Source organism: Diabrotica undecimpunctata, chromosome 1 (genome assembly GCF_040954645.1).
Source record: "Diabrotica undecimpunctata isolate CICGRU chromosome 1, icDiaUnde3, whole genome shotgun sequence".
Lineage (NCBI taxonomy): Eukaryota > Metazoa > Arthropoda > Insecta > Coleoptera > Chrysomelidae > Diabrotica > Diabrotica undecimpunctata.
Window position 1 is genome coordinate 2987438 of NC_092803.1, and position 15846 is coordinate 3003283.

Sequence of the window (15846 nt, forward strand, 5' to 3'; positions counted from 1 at the left end):
GAAATTGCAGAATTCATAAAATAGTATAATCAAAATGTACTTTTAAAAGGCTTTATCTCTTTATATTTGAAGCATATAACATATGCATTATAAAAACATGCCAACACTGCCAAACCGAAATATTTTTGACATTTGCGGCTTATATTTTCGGTAAACTCAACCCTAGAGGTTGATAGATTTAAACAAAGTGAATATTTCATTACTTATTAAAAATAGGAGTTATGGTAACCGAAATGGTTGAGTTAATTCTGCAATTTTTGATTTATATGACACAATAACGAGTACATATTTGTCTCTTTCGAGATTAATTGCAAAAATCTGTTTAAATCTGGCAACTGCTGATTTGACGATTGCCAAATCTATCCCCTGATCTATAAAAGGGCAATTGCCAAAAAAAATTTCTAATAATTAACTGCAATTAAACTCCAAAGAAACAAATATTTACTCATTCTTGTTTTATATTAATCAAAAATTGAAAAATTCATAACATAAAATAATCAAAATGTACTTTGCTAAAACTTTATCTCTGTATATTTGAAGAATACAGCATATACATTATAAAAACATGCCAACACCCAACACTGTTAAACCGAAATTTTTTGTTCCATGTTTGATATTTGCGCTTACAGCTATAATCAGCTTGTACTTTCGGTAAACTCAACCGAAATAAAATATATATATATATATATATATATATATATATATAGAAAAGAAATTTAATCCTTGCAGATAAGTTAAATAGTAAACTCTTAAATATAAGGGAAATCTGCAAGAAAGACTCTAATGAGTATGAATTGTTTCGCCGAACGTTTTCTCCAAAGAGAATTAATTTGGCGTTGGGCTGAAAGAGAATAAATTATAATTAGCTTTGTTCGGTGGCATTACTATCATAGTAACTTATACTACCATAATCTTACCATATATAATTATACTTCATGTGCTTTGGTACATGTTTACTGTTGTTGGCATTGGCAACACTGCCTCCTACAAGGAGGTTAGAATCACAGATCACCTAACCTATAGAATAGCGAGAAGCACAGCACAGTATAGATAACAACTGTTGTTGTCTATACTGTGAGCACAGTAACCTAACAGCATTAAATAAACAACAACAAATAATATACAAACAAAATATAAATTGTTATTAATACTGTGCGAGATGTTTGTGTTGTAAAGATTAGTTATAAATAAAAGTACACTCTTATGTATTGAAACCATTATTTAAACATGTTAAATTAGAAATGGAGTTAAATCAAGGTTGTGAAGATTCTACAATTGAATCGGTGAGTTGAAAAAGGTACACATTCCAAAATGGCTATTTTTCAGGAACTAAAAAAAACTGTTTATCTGCAAAACTAAATATGTTACAGAAAATGGTTCCATTATGAAGTTTCACAAGTAAATGGAAGACATTCAACTGTTATGGTTATTTTGGTTTTTTTTAATACTATGTCTGAGTTATTAGCATTTTAGATAATGGAATGTGTCCCTTTTTACACTCAATATCTTGCAAATGAGATTTTAAGGCAACATGAAACAAAATAATTTGAAATATAGCAATGTAATATTAAAATACATACATGATTTATAAAAAAAGTTTACAGCACAATAATGGAAAGTTAATTTTCATCATTTTCATCAGGGGTCTCAGCTTCTGTCGTTGGCCAAGTACGACGTTCATCATAAAAGGGCAAGTATTCCTCTGGAATGTATTTGATGAGTTTCATGACGTCATTGATCTTGCTTGCCTTAATAGGTACCTTTCCATAATCGTAAGCCTTGCTTGAAGGAAGCACTACATCATTGGATTTTGTAAGTTTAAAGGTGTGTGAGAGAAAACCACCAATGAACGATGACGCTACCACGTATCCTTTCCGGTCACTTCTGTGAATCAGATAACTATATTTGCTTATGGCAAAAGATATTCTTTTATCTTCAAGGCTTTTTGGTAATTTAACAAAGTAAAGAGGCCACCACTTCTTACAGGCTAGTACATCTTCATTTTTTACTTCTTTTACTTTGTAAGTTGGTTGAATCTTTTTGGCGTTTTCTATGATGGCCTTGTATTGGTCTGGAGAATAAATGCGATCATATTTTCGTACTGCTCTCTTAATAACTGCAAAGGTTCTATCGCATGGCAAAAAGCTATGCCCTCTTACCGGGTAATATTGATGGATTGATGTAAATCTACCGGTCATAGTTAGGGCTGAAAGTACCCTCACCATAGTGTGGTTGCGGTTTTGGCCGCCACATGCGTCACTGAAAATGTGGAGTTCCGTAATCTCTGCAGGGATTTCATTTTGAAGAAAATCTAATACAAAAGAGGTGACTTCATCTGGTCCTTTGTTTGCAACACCTTCGGGGTATGTGTAGAATACTGCCCTATCGTTTTTAAAATCATAAACATTAAATACATAGTACCATAACTTTCTCAGAAAAAACATTTCTTGTACGGGCAAACTGGGTAGCGGTAAGTTTTGCATGTAGTCAAAAACTATCCCCATTACATTAGGTCTAGTTTTACTCAACTCTTTCACTTCATTGAGCTTAGTGTAAAATTTTTTTGCACGTCTCTTATGCACTATTAGCTCTGCAGCAGCGGTACGTTTAGCGTTATCATTCAATGTAGTGGATTTTAGTTTAGTTTGAAGGTCTTCGCAAGTTGAACATACGTCGACTTGTGGCTTCCCAAATCTATATCCAAAATTTTCTTTGAAGTATTTTAGAAAAAACTCGTACTTTACTTTTGTTCCAAGGTCAGGGTATTTTTGAAGAAACATATCATACATTTTCAGTACATCTAACTTAGCATCCAAATAGGTTATAGGTTGCTTAGTGTAATGGGTTAAATATTTAGGATATGAATCGATATGTTCATGTATTTTGGTAGTTATAGTGGTTGGAATAGTATTAACACGATTTAAATGCTTGCCTCTCATGTCAAGAGGAGACATTCCCTTCGCCAAGAGATTTGTGAGTCTGATAACTATTTTGTGTGAAATTGCATACAAACTTATGAATGCTTTGCGACATACTTCTGAACGATTTCCAGACACGATCACATAATACTTAAATGAGGCATTGATTTGTTTTGAATGATCAACTGTTGGTCTGTGCCGTTTGACATCGAATCTTTCAATACACCCCATTAAAAAGGTGTCTTGTTCATTTTTTGATTGGCCAGCATAAAGTTTTTCTAAAATACGTTTTTTGTCTTCATCTAATAGCTTAGACATACACTGTTTCTTACACTGACAGTCAGGGCCAGTTTGTTTAGCTTCAACTAGTTTACCTGATGACGTAACAAACTCTTCACCCTTGCGTCTAGCAATTTTTTCCATCTCTCTGACATGTAATTCTTTATTTAACTTTCCCTTCTTCCGGCGTGGCTCTACATTTTCACTGTCTGAACTCGACATCGCAAATAACACACTATAACTATTCACTGTTAACTGTTTACGTTATAACACAGCTCCACACTAACTAAACAACAACAGATAAATGACTGGCCGTTTAGACTGGCAAACGATAACTGTGCGGACTCCCACTACACTTGCGCTGTGTGACACGCGTCGAGTTGAAGAAGGGACACATTCCAGGAATGTGTTCCTTCTTCAACTCAACGGAATATTTTGACCTCTGCATAAGTAATATTTTGTAATGTAATGTGTACCTTTTTCAACTCCATAGATGGAACTTGATCTTAGAAACAAAATGGCTATCTCAGTTTAAATTCGCATTTTTTGGAATGTGTACCTTTTTCATCTCACCGATTCAATTACAGAACAAAATTTATTAATATCTACTAAAACTAAATCAGAATTCGAGGAATGCAAGTTTGAAAGTAATTACACAGAGAAGTCTCTATCTGATGCGTATTGTTCTAATGATATTAAAATAGAACAAGATATTTTACACTACCAAATAGGTGACCCATCTGATAGTTTTGCTATCAAAGAAGTTAAGACCGAAATTAAGAAAGAACTGGGAGTACATATATTAGAAGCAAGTCATGGGTGTAAAACTCAATCCAAGAGTGCGAAAAAAATAGACTCAAACGGAGATGTAAAATTAGAGATAGGAGCTTCAACTGAGATAGACGATAAAAAACATTGCGGAAGTATGAAAACATCAAACTTATCAAAAATTAGCAAAAAAAGTAAGTTTTAGTTTAGTCCACTAGAGTTTGTTTTAGTGTGATACTATTTATCACAGCACCAGTGGTGCATAGCTTTTATATGTGCTCTCTATCAAAGATTTCATTTCATTTCTAATACAGGCAAATGTAACTAAAAGTAGAACAAATTATAATACTTAGTTCATGGAAAAGAGATGTATAAACATCTTATTTATTTAGTGTGTTTTCCAGGTTTAGTGCTAAAGATTCATGTATGTTATTAACTTATAGTCCATTTAGGACCCCGAGTCTTATACAGTGAGCACATAAAGGTTGGAATAAATTTGTTAAACGCTTGATTTAGCCATTAGGCAGAAAAAGCTCAGGTTGGTTTTATTTTTAATAACATCAAGTCACACTGTCTGTAACCTCAATCAAGTAAGATATAAAATAACAAATAATTATCAAATTGTATCATGTTTTAAATTATTGTAGCTCTCATCTGATGATGCCAATGAAGATTGGCAAAATATAATGAACTGTTGAACAGAGTATGCTTGGCTTCAATCAGCTGTATACCCAATTAATCTCAACCCTCTTTTCATTTACCAGATCAGCTATCTACCATAGACACTTATACTGCAGACTTTATAGCACAGAACCCATCAAAGAGACACTTGTCCAAGCTGGTGCATGATTCCAGAATTGTATCATGAGTAAATAGAAGATCTACACTAAGCCAATTAGCAGCAATACAACCAGTTTATATCAGACAATGTTAAAAAAAATAATACAGCACACCAAAATAAAAAAAAAATACCTGGAGACATACTTTAAAGATAAAGTGCAACTATCCTTGACAGCACATTATGACCTGAACTTTTGTGATTTAGTTTGGATATTACTTTATTCCTTTTTGCATGCAAAATGTTATAATTTGATTTTTATTTTAGGTTTTCGTCAGAACAAGATTAAAATAACATCTGAAAGATCTTTGATAACACAAACTGGAGAAAATTCGTACAAGTGTGAAACATGTTTGAAGGAATTTACTGTTTTAAGCTATTTAAAAAGGCATTTGACAGTGCATACTGGAGAAAAGCCTTACAAGTGTGAAATTTGCTTTAAACAATTTATTCAAGCAAGTAATTTAAAAAAACATTTAAGAGTGCACACTGGAGAAAAGCCTTACAAGTGTGAAATTTGTTTTAGACTGTTTACTCGTGCAGATAATTTGAGAAGTCATATGAGGTCCCACACTGGAGAAAAGCCTTACAAGTGTGAATTTTGTTTTAAGCAATTTAGTGAAGCAGGAAGTTTAAAAAAACATTTGAGAATGCACACTGGAGAAAATCCTTATACATGCGAACTTTGTTTCAAGCAGTTTTCTCGTTCGGATTATTTAAAAACTCATTTGAGAAGCCACTCTGCAGAAAAACCGTACAAATGTGAAATATGTTGTAAGCAGTTTTCTCTTGCACAACATTTAAAATTTCATTTGATAACACACAGTGAGGAAAAACCTGTCAAGTGTGACATTTGTCTAAAGCAATTTACTCATGTGGGTCATTTGAAAAGACATTTGAGAATACACACAGGAGAAAAACCTTTTAAATGTGATATTTGTTTCAAGCAATTTGCTCAAACTGGTGTGTTGAAAACACATTTAATGACACACACTGGACAAAAACCTCACAAGTGTCAAATTTGTTTCAAGCAGTTTACTCAAATAGGTAGTTTGAAATATCATCTCAAATCGCATAATAGTTAACATATAATGTAATTTAAAAAGTTCATATGTACATTTATTTGTGGAATTGGTGGTTACTTAATGAATCAATAATAAAAAAAAAACAAAAACAAAAAAATTTAATAAATTTCATCAATTATGTGGCCTGTATGGAACTGAGATGGACCTGTATGGACCAGAAGAGATAGCGCACCGGAATAACAATGTGTTACCAAATTTGTCATGACCAAATTTAATGTTTGCTAATACATACTTTTTTAAACATTGTTTTGGTAAAGCGGAAATCCAAAATTAATACTATGTTGTACTACAGAATAATAAACAATCAGAATGTACACTTTGGTTGTCAAGATAAGTATGTGCAGACAGAATCAGCGATGTTTTAAATGGAACCAGTGCTGTTCAGTCACATTTTATGTGGTGTGCATAGAAAAATTAACCCGGTTTAATTTATTTACAGCAACCATAGACATTTCTTCTTCTTCATGTGCCTATCCGTTACGAATGTTGGCGATCATCATGACAATCTTTATCTTATCTGCAGCAGCGCGGAAAATCTGCACAGATGTTGTATTGAACCCGATTCTGAGGTTCTTTAACCAAGATGTTCTTCTTCTTCCTGGACCTCGTTTTCCAAATATTTTTCTTTGCAGGATGGCTTGAAGGAGAGCATACCTGGAGTCATTTCACATAATATGTCCGAAGAATTGTAACTTTCGAGATTTGATGGTGGTCAGTACTTCTCGGTTCTTATTCATTCTTCTGAGGACCTCCTCATTTGTGAATGTGAGTCCACGGGATCTTATGTATTCTCCCATATAGCCACATCTCAAATGCTTCCAGTTTTCTGCACATATCTTCGTTCAAGGTCTGCGATTTAACACCATAAAAAAGAACATAGAAGACGTAGCATCGCATCATTCTTACTTTTGTATCAAGAGAGAGGTTGTGACTCTTAAAGAAGGCTCCCATCCGATTGAAGGTGGATCTAGCTTTACCGATGTGTGCTCTAATCGCCTGGTTGTTGGTCCATTCTTCATTTATTATGGTGCCGAGGTAGTTATAGTGCGTCACTCTTTCTACAGGGGATTGGTTGACATAGAGTTGACCTTCTGTTATCCTTTTCTTGCTAATTATCATAGGCTTTGTCTTCTTAACACGTTCACTGCAGCCTTTAGTTTGTGATCATCTGTTAGGAGCCGATTGGCTTATATGCATCCAAATCAGGTTATTCTGGTATACAAATATCAGATTATCGATTCTTAACATGAATTGGAAAACGTGGCGGCCAAAATAGCTGACACGCATATGGTGCGTGATCGGCCTGGTAAGTTGTATGAAATCGTAGCTGCCGATCATGCACATGTTGTGTGATAATAAATAATTTTTTTTTCGTGATTAAAAATAATAAATTGAACAAAGTATTATCATTAAATAAAAAAATATATATGTTTCCAAAAAAAAGAACATGATTGCTCTATAGAATCATAAAAAATTAAAATTTTATGCTTATAATCCAAAGATTTGCTTCATAATAACAAATTGCAAATGTTTTATGTGTAAATAAAAAAGAAATAATTTCGCTCATCTACTGTTCATGCCAAATTTTAAAACACGGCTCCAAACACAGCCCTGGATTGCCATTACAAATATTGCAGCAATATTTAGTCATCTTTCTAATTTTGCTTATGTTTCTGCAAATCCTACAATCTTTACGTTGAACCTTTCCATCAGATTTAGGAAGTTCTGATGGAAGGTGAACAGGGGCACTTGCTGGTTGTGGAATTATTGCACTCGGTTTTGGCAATAAAACATCAATAATATTTATTCGAAATTCTTAAAAACTGATCCTGTTGCCCGAATACTTATTATATAAAAACCACGAATTTAACAAAAGTATTTGTAACACGTGTATGCCGGCTTTTTTATACCAACGCAAAGTTTTTCGATCAACGGATTATATGAGAGCATTTGGTCTTTACGATCTACTCCCGACATATACTTATTATATTCCACAATTGCTTGTGGTTTTGATACCACCTCACCTCGTTTCCTCGTCACTTCCACAAAAGTACTGCTAAATTCTGTGCTTATAAATGTCACGTCCCGCTTATCGCGCCATTTGCCCATAACGATGCCATTTACTTCATCGCATTTTTCTACTACTTCACCCCTACGCACTTTTTTTTTCATAATATCAACACAGTTTCCTTTCCGGTTCATTCGAAGAGTTCCTGTGCAAAAAGTTTTTCTTTGAAGCAGAGTTGATGCCAGAGAATGACTATTATAAAAATTGTCTAGGAACAACGAATGCCCCTTATCCAAATGGTCATGCATTAATTGTAAAACGACAGTAGCAGCATGACCAACACCACTCGTCACATCATTAGCACCTGCATAAATCATAAGCTTCATAGTAAGCCCATTTGGTTCTGCCAAGACATAAAATTTAATTCCATATTTATGTCTTTTACCAGGCAAGTACTGGCGAAAACTCAAACAACCTCTCCATGATAACATAGACTCATCAATTGATAGCTCCTTACATGGAGAGTAGACCTGAAAGATAGAATATATAGAATATTTGTCTACTGGTAGAAAAGAGGAAACTTACCTCCATCATTTTTTCAATAAAATAGTCAATAATGGGTCTGATTTTATATAATCTATCTATTGGATGAAGGTTTCCCACCGCAGGATTCCTTGCGAAGTGCATGCATCTCAGAATCAGCATGAAACGATTTCGGCCCATATATTCCGAAAAACATTTCACCATTGGTTGTAATAATTAATTAAATACACTTACTTTATATGAGGATGTTGAAAAACACGAACATTTTCAATAGCTTAAACAAACGATCAGAACAGCTTACACCTTTAACATATCTAAGACGACGTTCAAATGAAAGAGTTGACGGTCCCGTCGCTGTACTGTACAGTAACAATCAGTGGCCAGTATGCCCACCCTTACCCTACTGCTCATTTTGGCTTATTACTTGATTCTCAGTAATGATTTTAATAATTTTGTTGAGCAAGTAATACCTCTATCTATTTGTGAATATAAAACTCTTATGTCTTATCACAATAGGATTTTAATTTTGCAAGTTAAAACTTTCAAGTTTTCATCACAATGGGTGTTTAATTATCATTGTAATTATAGCTTTATTCATTTGATATCGATACGATGTTTACTTGACGGAAGTCAAATACTCACTTTTATTTTTATTTTAAGTTTTCATCTGAATGAGATTAAAACGAAATCCGAAAGATTTATTGTTTTTCCCTGAATATTGTGAATCAGGGCCCAGGGCCCTAATTCTAATTGAGATTTCGACTCAAAACATGTCGAAATTAATATGGCGACGTCGAAATGCGACTTTGCGAACCTTGTGGATTTCAGTTGAACTAACCAAACGACGTCACTAATTTTCGATTTATCGAAATTAATTTCAACTTCAAGAAAGTGGTTGAAATTTCATTTCGAGTCGAAATTAATCTGACATGACTGGGAGAACGGAGAAGTGAACTTAGGTTCAGTTTAGGTAGGCGATGTTGTGTTTTGATCCTTGCAAGGAAAACTGAGGCACAAAGTATTAATATGGCTATGTTTTACGGACATTTGCTAGTTTTGGAGGAATTTGAGAGGATAGATATCCGATGCTCACAACGGAGGATAAGAAGAATGTTACGGGATACTCAAAATTCTTTTTCACTAAGTGATGCTCAATTTAGGCAGCAATTCCGGATTAATAAACAAGCTGCAAATTATTTAATAAGGGTATTAGAACCATATTTGGAAGAAGGTGTTTATGCCTCTAGGATACCCAAAATGTTTAGGGTTAGTATTACTAAGCTGCAGTAAATTTAAAAATATATTAGAATATAACCACTAAGTCAAATCTTAGTGGTTATAACTTAAGGATCTCCCACATCGCCTTTTTTTTTTCTTGCCATCTTTTCTTTCAATTCAAAATATAATTGAGAATGGCCAATATTTATGATTTAACAACACAAACAAGAAAAAAAAGACGTTCACGTAACGTAAACAAAACAAACATTCAACAAGCGTAGTGCAGCCAATAAACAACAGGGCCAACCTAAATTTTCAGCAGTGTCAAAATGATAAAGTAAATATCCCCAGTTTTAACTAAAATCGAAATGAATGAGAATCGCTAGCGATTGCGACTGTCATGGCGTAGTCGCTTTTAAATTTCGACATCGAAATGAAATAGAATCAGGGCCCAGTACTTGTGAATACTGTTACGTCATACAAGTGGTATTCTGTGGATATATTACGTCACGTCACATATGAGTAATGAGTACTCCTAAGTATCGATACCAAAACCCGGTATCGATGTCTTAATTCGATACCGACCTACAGTCCATCTAATTTACTTACTAATTGAGAGAGATCGAAGTTGACATAGTTGCCAAAGTATAAAAAAATCCTGAATCCATTTTATGTAAATCAAATAGGTCACATAATTATTATTATACTAAGGAAAAGACAGTTAAGATTTTATTTCACGTATAGGGAGCTTGCGCATCCGTTTATACGTATTTCAGCCCAATAGGCATCATCAGAACGGCTTTCGCAAGCGCTCTGAACGTGAAATAATTCTTCTCTGTCTTAGGAAGCAACTATAACATGGCTTCGTATAGACGCAATGTAGCGACATCTGATAATAAAATCGTAGACTAATTTTCGAAACCAAATTCAAGAATTCCGCTTTAATCTGTGCCTTCTAAGAATTGCAAGGCAAAAACAGACGTTGATAAAGGTGTTAAGAGAGACATGGGGAATCTAAAACTTGCATTCCACAACATATCTTTTCAACTAAGCAAAATTCTTAGCGAATTGGTTTCTAGTACTCGTACAGAGTATATCGAAATAACAAGGAAAAGACAGTTAAGATTTTATTTCACGTATAGGGAGCTTGCGCATCCGTTTATACGTATTTCAGCCCAATAGGCATCATCAGAACGGCTTTCGCAAGCGCTCTGAACGTGAAATAATTCTTCTCTGTCTTAGGAAGCAACTATAACATGGCTTCGTATAGACGCAATGTAGCGACATCTGATAATAAAATCGTAGACTAATTTTCGAAACCAAATTCAAGAATTCCGCTTTAATCTGTGCCTTCTAAGAATTGCAGGCAAAAACAGACGTTGATAAAGGTGTTAAGAGAGACATGGGGAATCTAAAACTTGCATTCCACAACATATCTTTTCAACTAAGCAAAATTCTTAGCGAATTGGTTTCTAGTACTCGTACAGAGTATATCGAAATAACAAGGAAAAGACAGTTAAGATTTTATTTCACGTATAGGGAGCTTGCGCATCCGTTTATACGTATTTCAGCCCAATAGGCATCATCAGAACGGCTTTCGCAAGCGCTCTGAACGTGAAATAATTCTTCTCTGTCTTAGGAAGCAACTATAACATGGCTTCGTATAGACGCAATGTAGCGACATCTGATAATAAAATCGTAGACTAATTTTCGAAACCAAATTCAAGAATTCCGCTTTAATCTGTGCCTTCTAAGAATTGCAAGGCAAAAACAGACGTTGATAAAGGTGTTAAGAGAGACATGGGGAATCTAAAACTTGCATTCCACAACATATCTTTTCAACTAAGCAAAATTCTTAGCGAATTGGTTTCTAGTACTCGTACAGAGTATATCGAAATAACAAGGAAAAGACAGTTAAGATTTTATTTCACGTATAGGGAGCTTGCGCATCCGTTTATACGTATTTCAGCCCAATAGGCATCATCAGAACGGCTTTCGCAAGCGCTCTGAACGTGAAATAATTCTTCTCTGTCTTAGGAAGCAACTATAACATGGCTTCGTATAGACGCAATGTAGCGACATCTGATAATAAAATCGTAGACTAATTTTCGAAACCAAATTCAAGAATTCCGCTTTAATCTGTGCCTTCTAAGAATTGCAGGCAAAAACAGACGTTGATAAAGGTGTTAAGAGAGACATGGGGAATCTAAAACTTGCATTCCACAACATATCTTTTCAACTAAGCAAAATTCTTAGCGAATTGGTTTCTAGTACTCGTACAGAGTATATCGAAATAACAAGGAAAAGACAGTTAAGATTTTATTTCACGTATAGGGAGCTTGCGCATCCGTTTATACGTATTTCAGCCCAATAGGCATCATAGTTTTCGTGACAAGGCTTTGGGCTGTCATTCCTTTATTGTGACCAGATTTTTCAATAGAATATAAAACACAACACATGCAAAACAATCCTTTTTAAATGTGCAAAAGTACCAACCAACTACTTTGTTCTAAGTGTTGGTGACCCAAGTGACGCTTTACTTCTTTTTTATTCTTTGTGTGTACAGAATATGAAAATTGATATGATTTTGATGGCTGCCAAGGTCGTTGTAACAATTGGCACTATGTAAAATTATCAACATTTTGATTTACAAAACATCCTATATCCATTCTTGAAGATTCCGTTACTGTTTTTGTTTAAATCTAGTCCAGAAGACATATTTCTCCCTTGTTTTGTAATCACAATATTAAGATTACAAAACTCTATATATAACTACTCCCTTTATCATCATTACCGACTTCAACATTAACTACAGAGACTGACATAGAGCTGGTACTGTCCTGGGCATGAGTTTCTACTAATTCCGAACCAGATGATGAGGATTGCGATATATTGATTCTTTTTCCAGGTGGTTCATCTGCATCTCTGTCCAATATTTCTTCTACTTTTTTTGAAATGGGAACTAATTGGATTCAAAATTAAAAATGTTTTTCTCGTGGCACGCGGGATATGTTTTCAAACTAAAAACATTTGAACTGCAAATCGTCCGCTTACTACCAATACCTCCTATCTCGATTCAGACTGATTGTACAGGAGAGCCAAAAACTGTTTTTATTTTTAATGGTTATAAATAGAAACAAAAAGGGTTTGAGGTATTGTTTTATTTATGTTATTAAGTATCTTACAAAGCACAAATTGGTTTTATGACATACAGGAAGTTCTCTGTGTAAGTTAGTAGATATTGGTACAAGATAACACTGACTTTATTAGAACTTAGGAGTTATTTCTACACATGTTTAATGGAAAAATTAACAAGTTTCTTCAATTATTAATTTATTATAATAACAATAATTACTAAGTTATTCTATCTAATCTTAAATCGAAAGTACTAATAATAAGAATGTTTTTAATTCTCATCCGCTCGAAGTTCCTCACACACAATACTTAAGATTTAGTTCTTTGTGTTAGTTATGGGGCAGATGATCATAATAGATGTGACAATCAGGAGGAATCACTTTTTTTAATTCCTGTAAGTGTTTATACTTTAATGCAGTAATGGGTATTGGACTACTGCGTACAGTCTTGTACTCATAACAAACTGGAATTTGCCGAGGTCTTATTGGTAGTTCCATCCATTCTTCGTCGAAGTTAAGCTTCATCTGAAGACATCCAGTAGGTTTATAATCAATAGCCCTCATATCTACTACTTTAGGATCACCGGCGTTTCGTCCAGGTCTTAGTGTCGAATATCTCCAAGTTGATTGATCTGCATAATTTTTAAAAAAAGAATGAGGTACCAATAGTGTTTCATATGGGAATGGACGTTGTCTTGCTTCCTGTGTTGCAGATACGTAATCACTAGGCATGTGGATACTGCGATTTTTTAATTTTCGTTCAATTGCACTATGTACTGAGTCACATTCCATTTGAGTGTGACCGACTTCTAAGTATTTTTGGGTTATTGATATGTTATGAATCATTGCAAAATTCAGTAAAGCATTAGAAAGAGTAATATTCCTATTTTGATTTGTGCAACCATCGGTAAAGATCACAATAGGTAAACCTTTAGGTAAGCAGTGACGTGTCAAGTAATCAATTAGTAATGATGCAAAAGTAGAAGCGTTTAAGTCTGCCTCAGTCTCAGTAAACCAATAACAGGTGGCATGATGGGATATAACATTATAAACTGTATAGTTGTGCATTGATAATTTTGTCTTAAAATATATTGCACTAGCTGTGACATGAGGACAAACTTTAACTGCCTGGAGATCAGCAGTGAGTACAATGCACTCACCCTTTTCCGCTTTCAACTTGTCAGTGATCTTTTCCTCTCTAGCTAATTTTTTTCTCGTAAGATGTGCTTGATATTCATGTGCATCAACGTTACCTACAGAATGAGACGCACACGTATTACACATGTCTTTTTTTATTTGATGAATAGACAAGTTTTTCGCATGAAATTCTTCATGGAATTTCTTAACTGAAAACGATGTAATGTTTTTTTCCACACAATATTCTTTGTAAAGGTGAGCTTGTGACTTGTACATAGGCTCAAGGAACAATTTACTTGTATTTTGCCTGTTGTAATGAGATGGCATCTTCGGTAGCGAGTCAAAAAAATTATTTAAACCCTCGGATTGTTTTAAAACTGTTTCTGGAACAGTTTTCCTATGGTTTGTATTCTGATTGTCCTGGGAAGGCTGGATACCATAAAAACTTTTTTCAGCCATGACTGATCGGTGAATGAACCTAATCCTGTTGTGTTTAAAAACATAGTGCGGCATACTGGAATAGTTTTTGTACCGTCATCATCTTCAATGGGTAGTGAAAATTTCCGGGTATCGTTTTTAGTGCTGTACTTTTTTTCTGTACATTGGAGCATACATACATTTTTCTTTGATCCCAATTAAGCTCTTTCCAGAACTTGGTAAAAATAGTTTCTCTTGAATCTTCAGTAATTTTTTCACACATTCTCTTCTTACTTTTCTTACAAAAATTGGAAGTGCAAGTCGGTCCCATTTTACGCTCACTTCGTAGTTTATTATGTTTCATTTTACCATCTTTAGGTTTTGTGTATCCAAGATACGCTTTTCCTTCCATTCTTAATCGTTTATTTCGATTTTTTTTTCCAATTTTCCTTCTGGGCGTTTCGTCTTCTTTTCAGTCCTTCTTCAATATCTTCAAAAAATGGTTCTGCTTCATTACTTAAGATGAGAGAGGTGCATGAATCAGTTGTTTGCAAAACATGTTCATGTTGCTCCGGTAAAGTTATATTTATGCAAATCGGGAGAATTGCTTCTTTTAATCGTTCGGTGTTAATAATATCTGGTGAATATGGCTTATTCGGTTCAGGTAGGTTTAACGGCTCACCTGATGCTGTGTCGGTAGACTGGCACAATTCAAGCAACCGCAACGTTCTACTGGATTTTAGTGGATTTCGTGACCTGAAATAGTAATGAGTTGAAGTAATCCTTCAAAAATAACTGACTTTACAATACTAATTACTGCTTACCCGTAAAGGAAACGTATCTACAGGGTTAGTTTTTAGTGTGACGTTGGTTGGTAATATAGTACTTCTTCATAACATACAGTGCATTTATTTCATAATAATTTCGAAGTAAAAATGGTCATAACTCATTATATACCCTGTATATAGTAGCATAGAACCCCATATTCTAAGAATACGGATTATGACAGAAATCTAAATATGAAAAAATATCCAGAGTGTTCCATTTAAAATTTTCTTTGATTTATCACATAGTTATTAATCATCCTGTAGAATTTGGCATATTTTCAAGGAAAATATCGTTGCCATTCTTCAAAGTAATTTAATATCTGTACTATAACAGAACTATCGACCAATGTCACACTAAAAACTCATCCTTTTATGTAAAAAAGAAATATCTCCTATATTCATAGATGATTAAAAATACATCTAACGTATGTAAAATTTCTGGCGTGGAAATAACTACTATCTCTAAAATTTTTTGCATGAGAGGCAAGGCAAATCAAAAACAAATTATCTTTCTATTTTAATTAGTCCTACTTGTGAGTATAAATGTTAACTATAAGATAAGCATTAAAAATAATACCAAATTGTACTAAAAAATTTTAAAATACTTACATTTTCGTGGCGTGTTGCTGTTATTCACTAATCCCATATAAAAATAGCAGGCAAATGAAAGATAG

The 15846-nt window shown here is 34.0% G+C and overlaps 1 protein-coding gene across 1 annotated transcript in view; it reads left to right on the plus strand.

Annotated features, from left to right (window-relative positions):
• Positions 1–3781: 3781 nt before the first annotated feature.
• The window catches only part of LOC140442787 (uncharacterized), a 98537-nt gene continuing 86472 nt past the window's right edge, over positions 3782–15846 (plus strand). The window contains exons 1-2 of the mRNA XM_072533764.1: positions 3782–4159; positions 5071–5883. Coding sequence (XP_072389865.1) covers positions 4123–4159; positions 5071–5883 — 850 coding nt within the window. The 5' untranslated portion in view covers positions 3782–4122. The remainder of the gene's footprint in view (positions 4160–5070; positions 5884–15846) is intronic.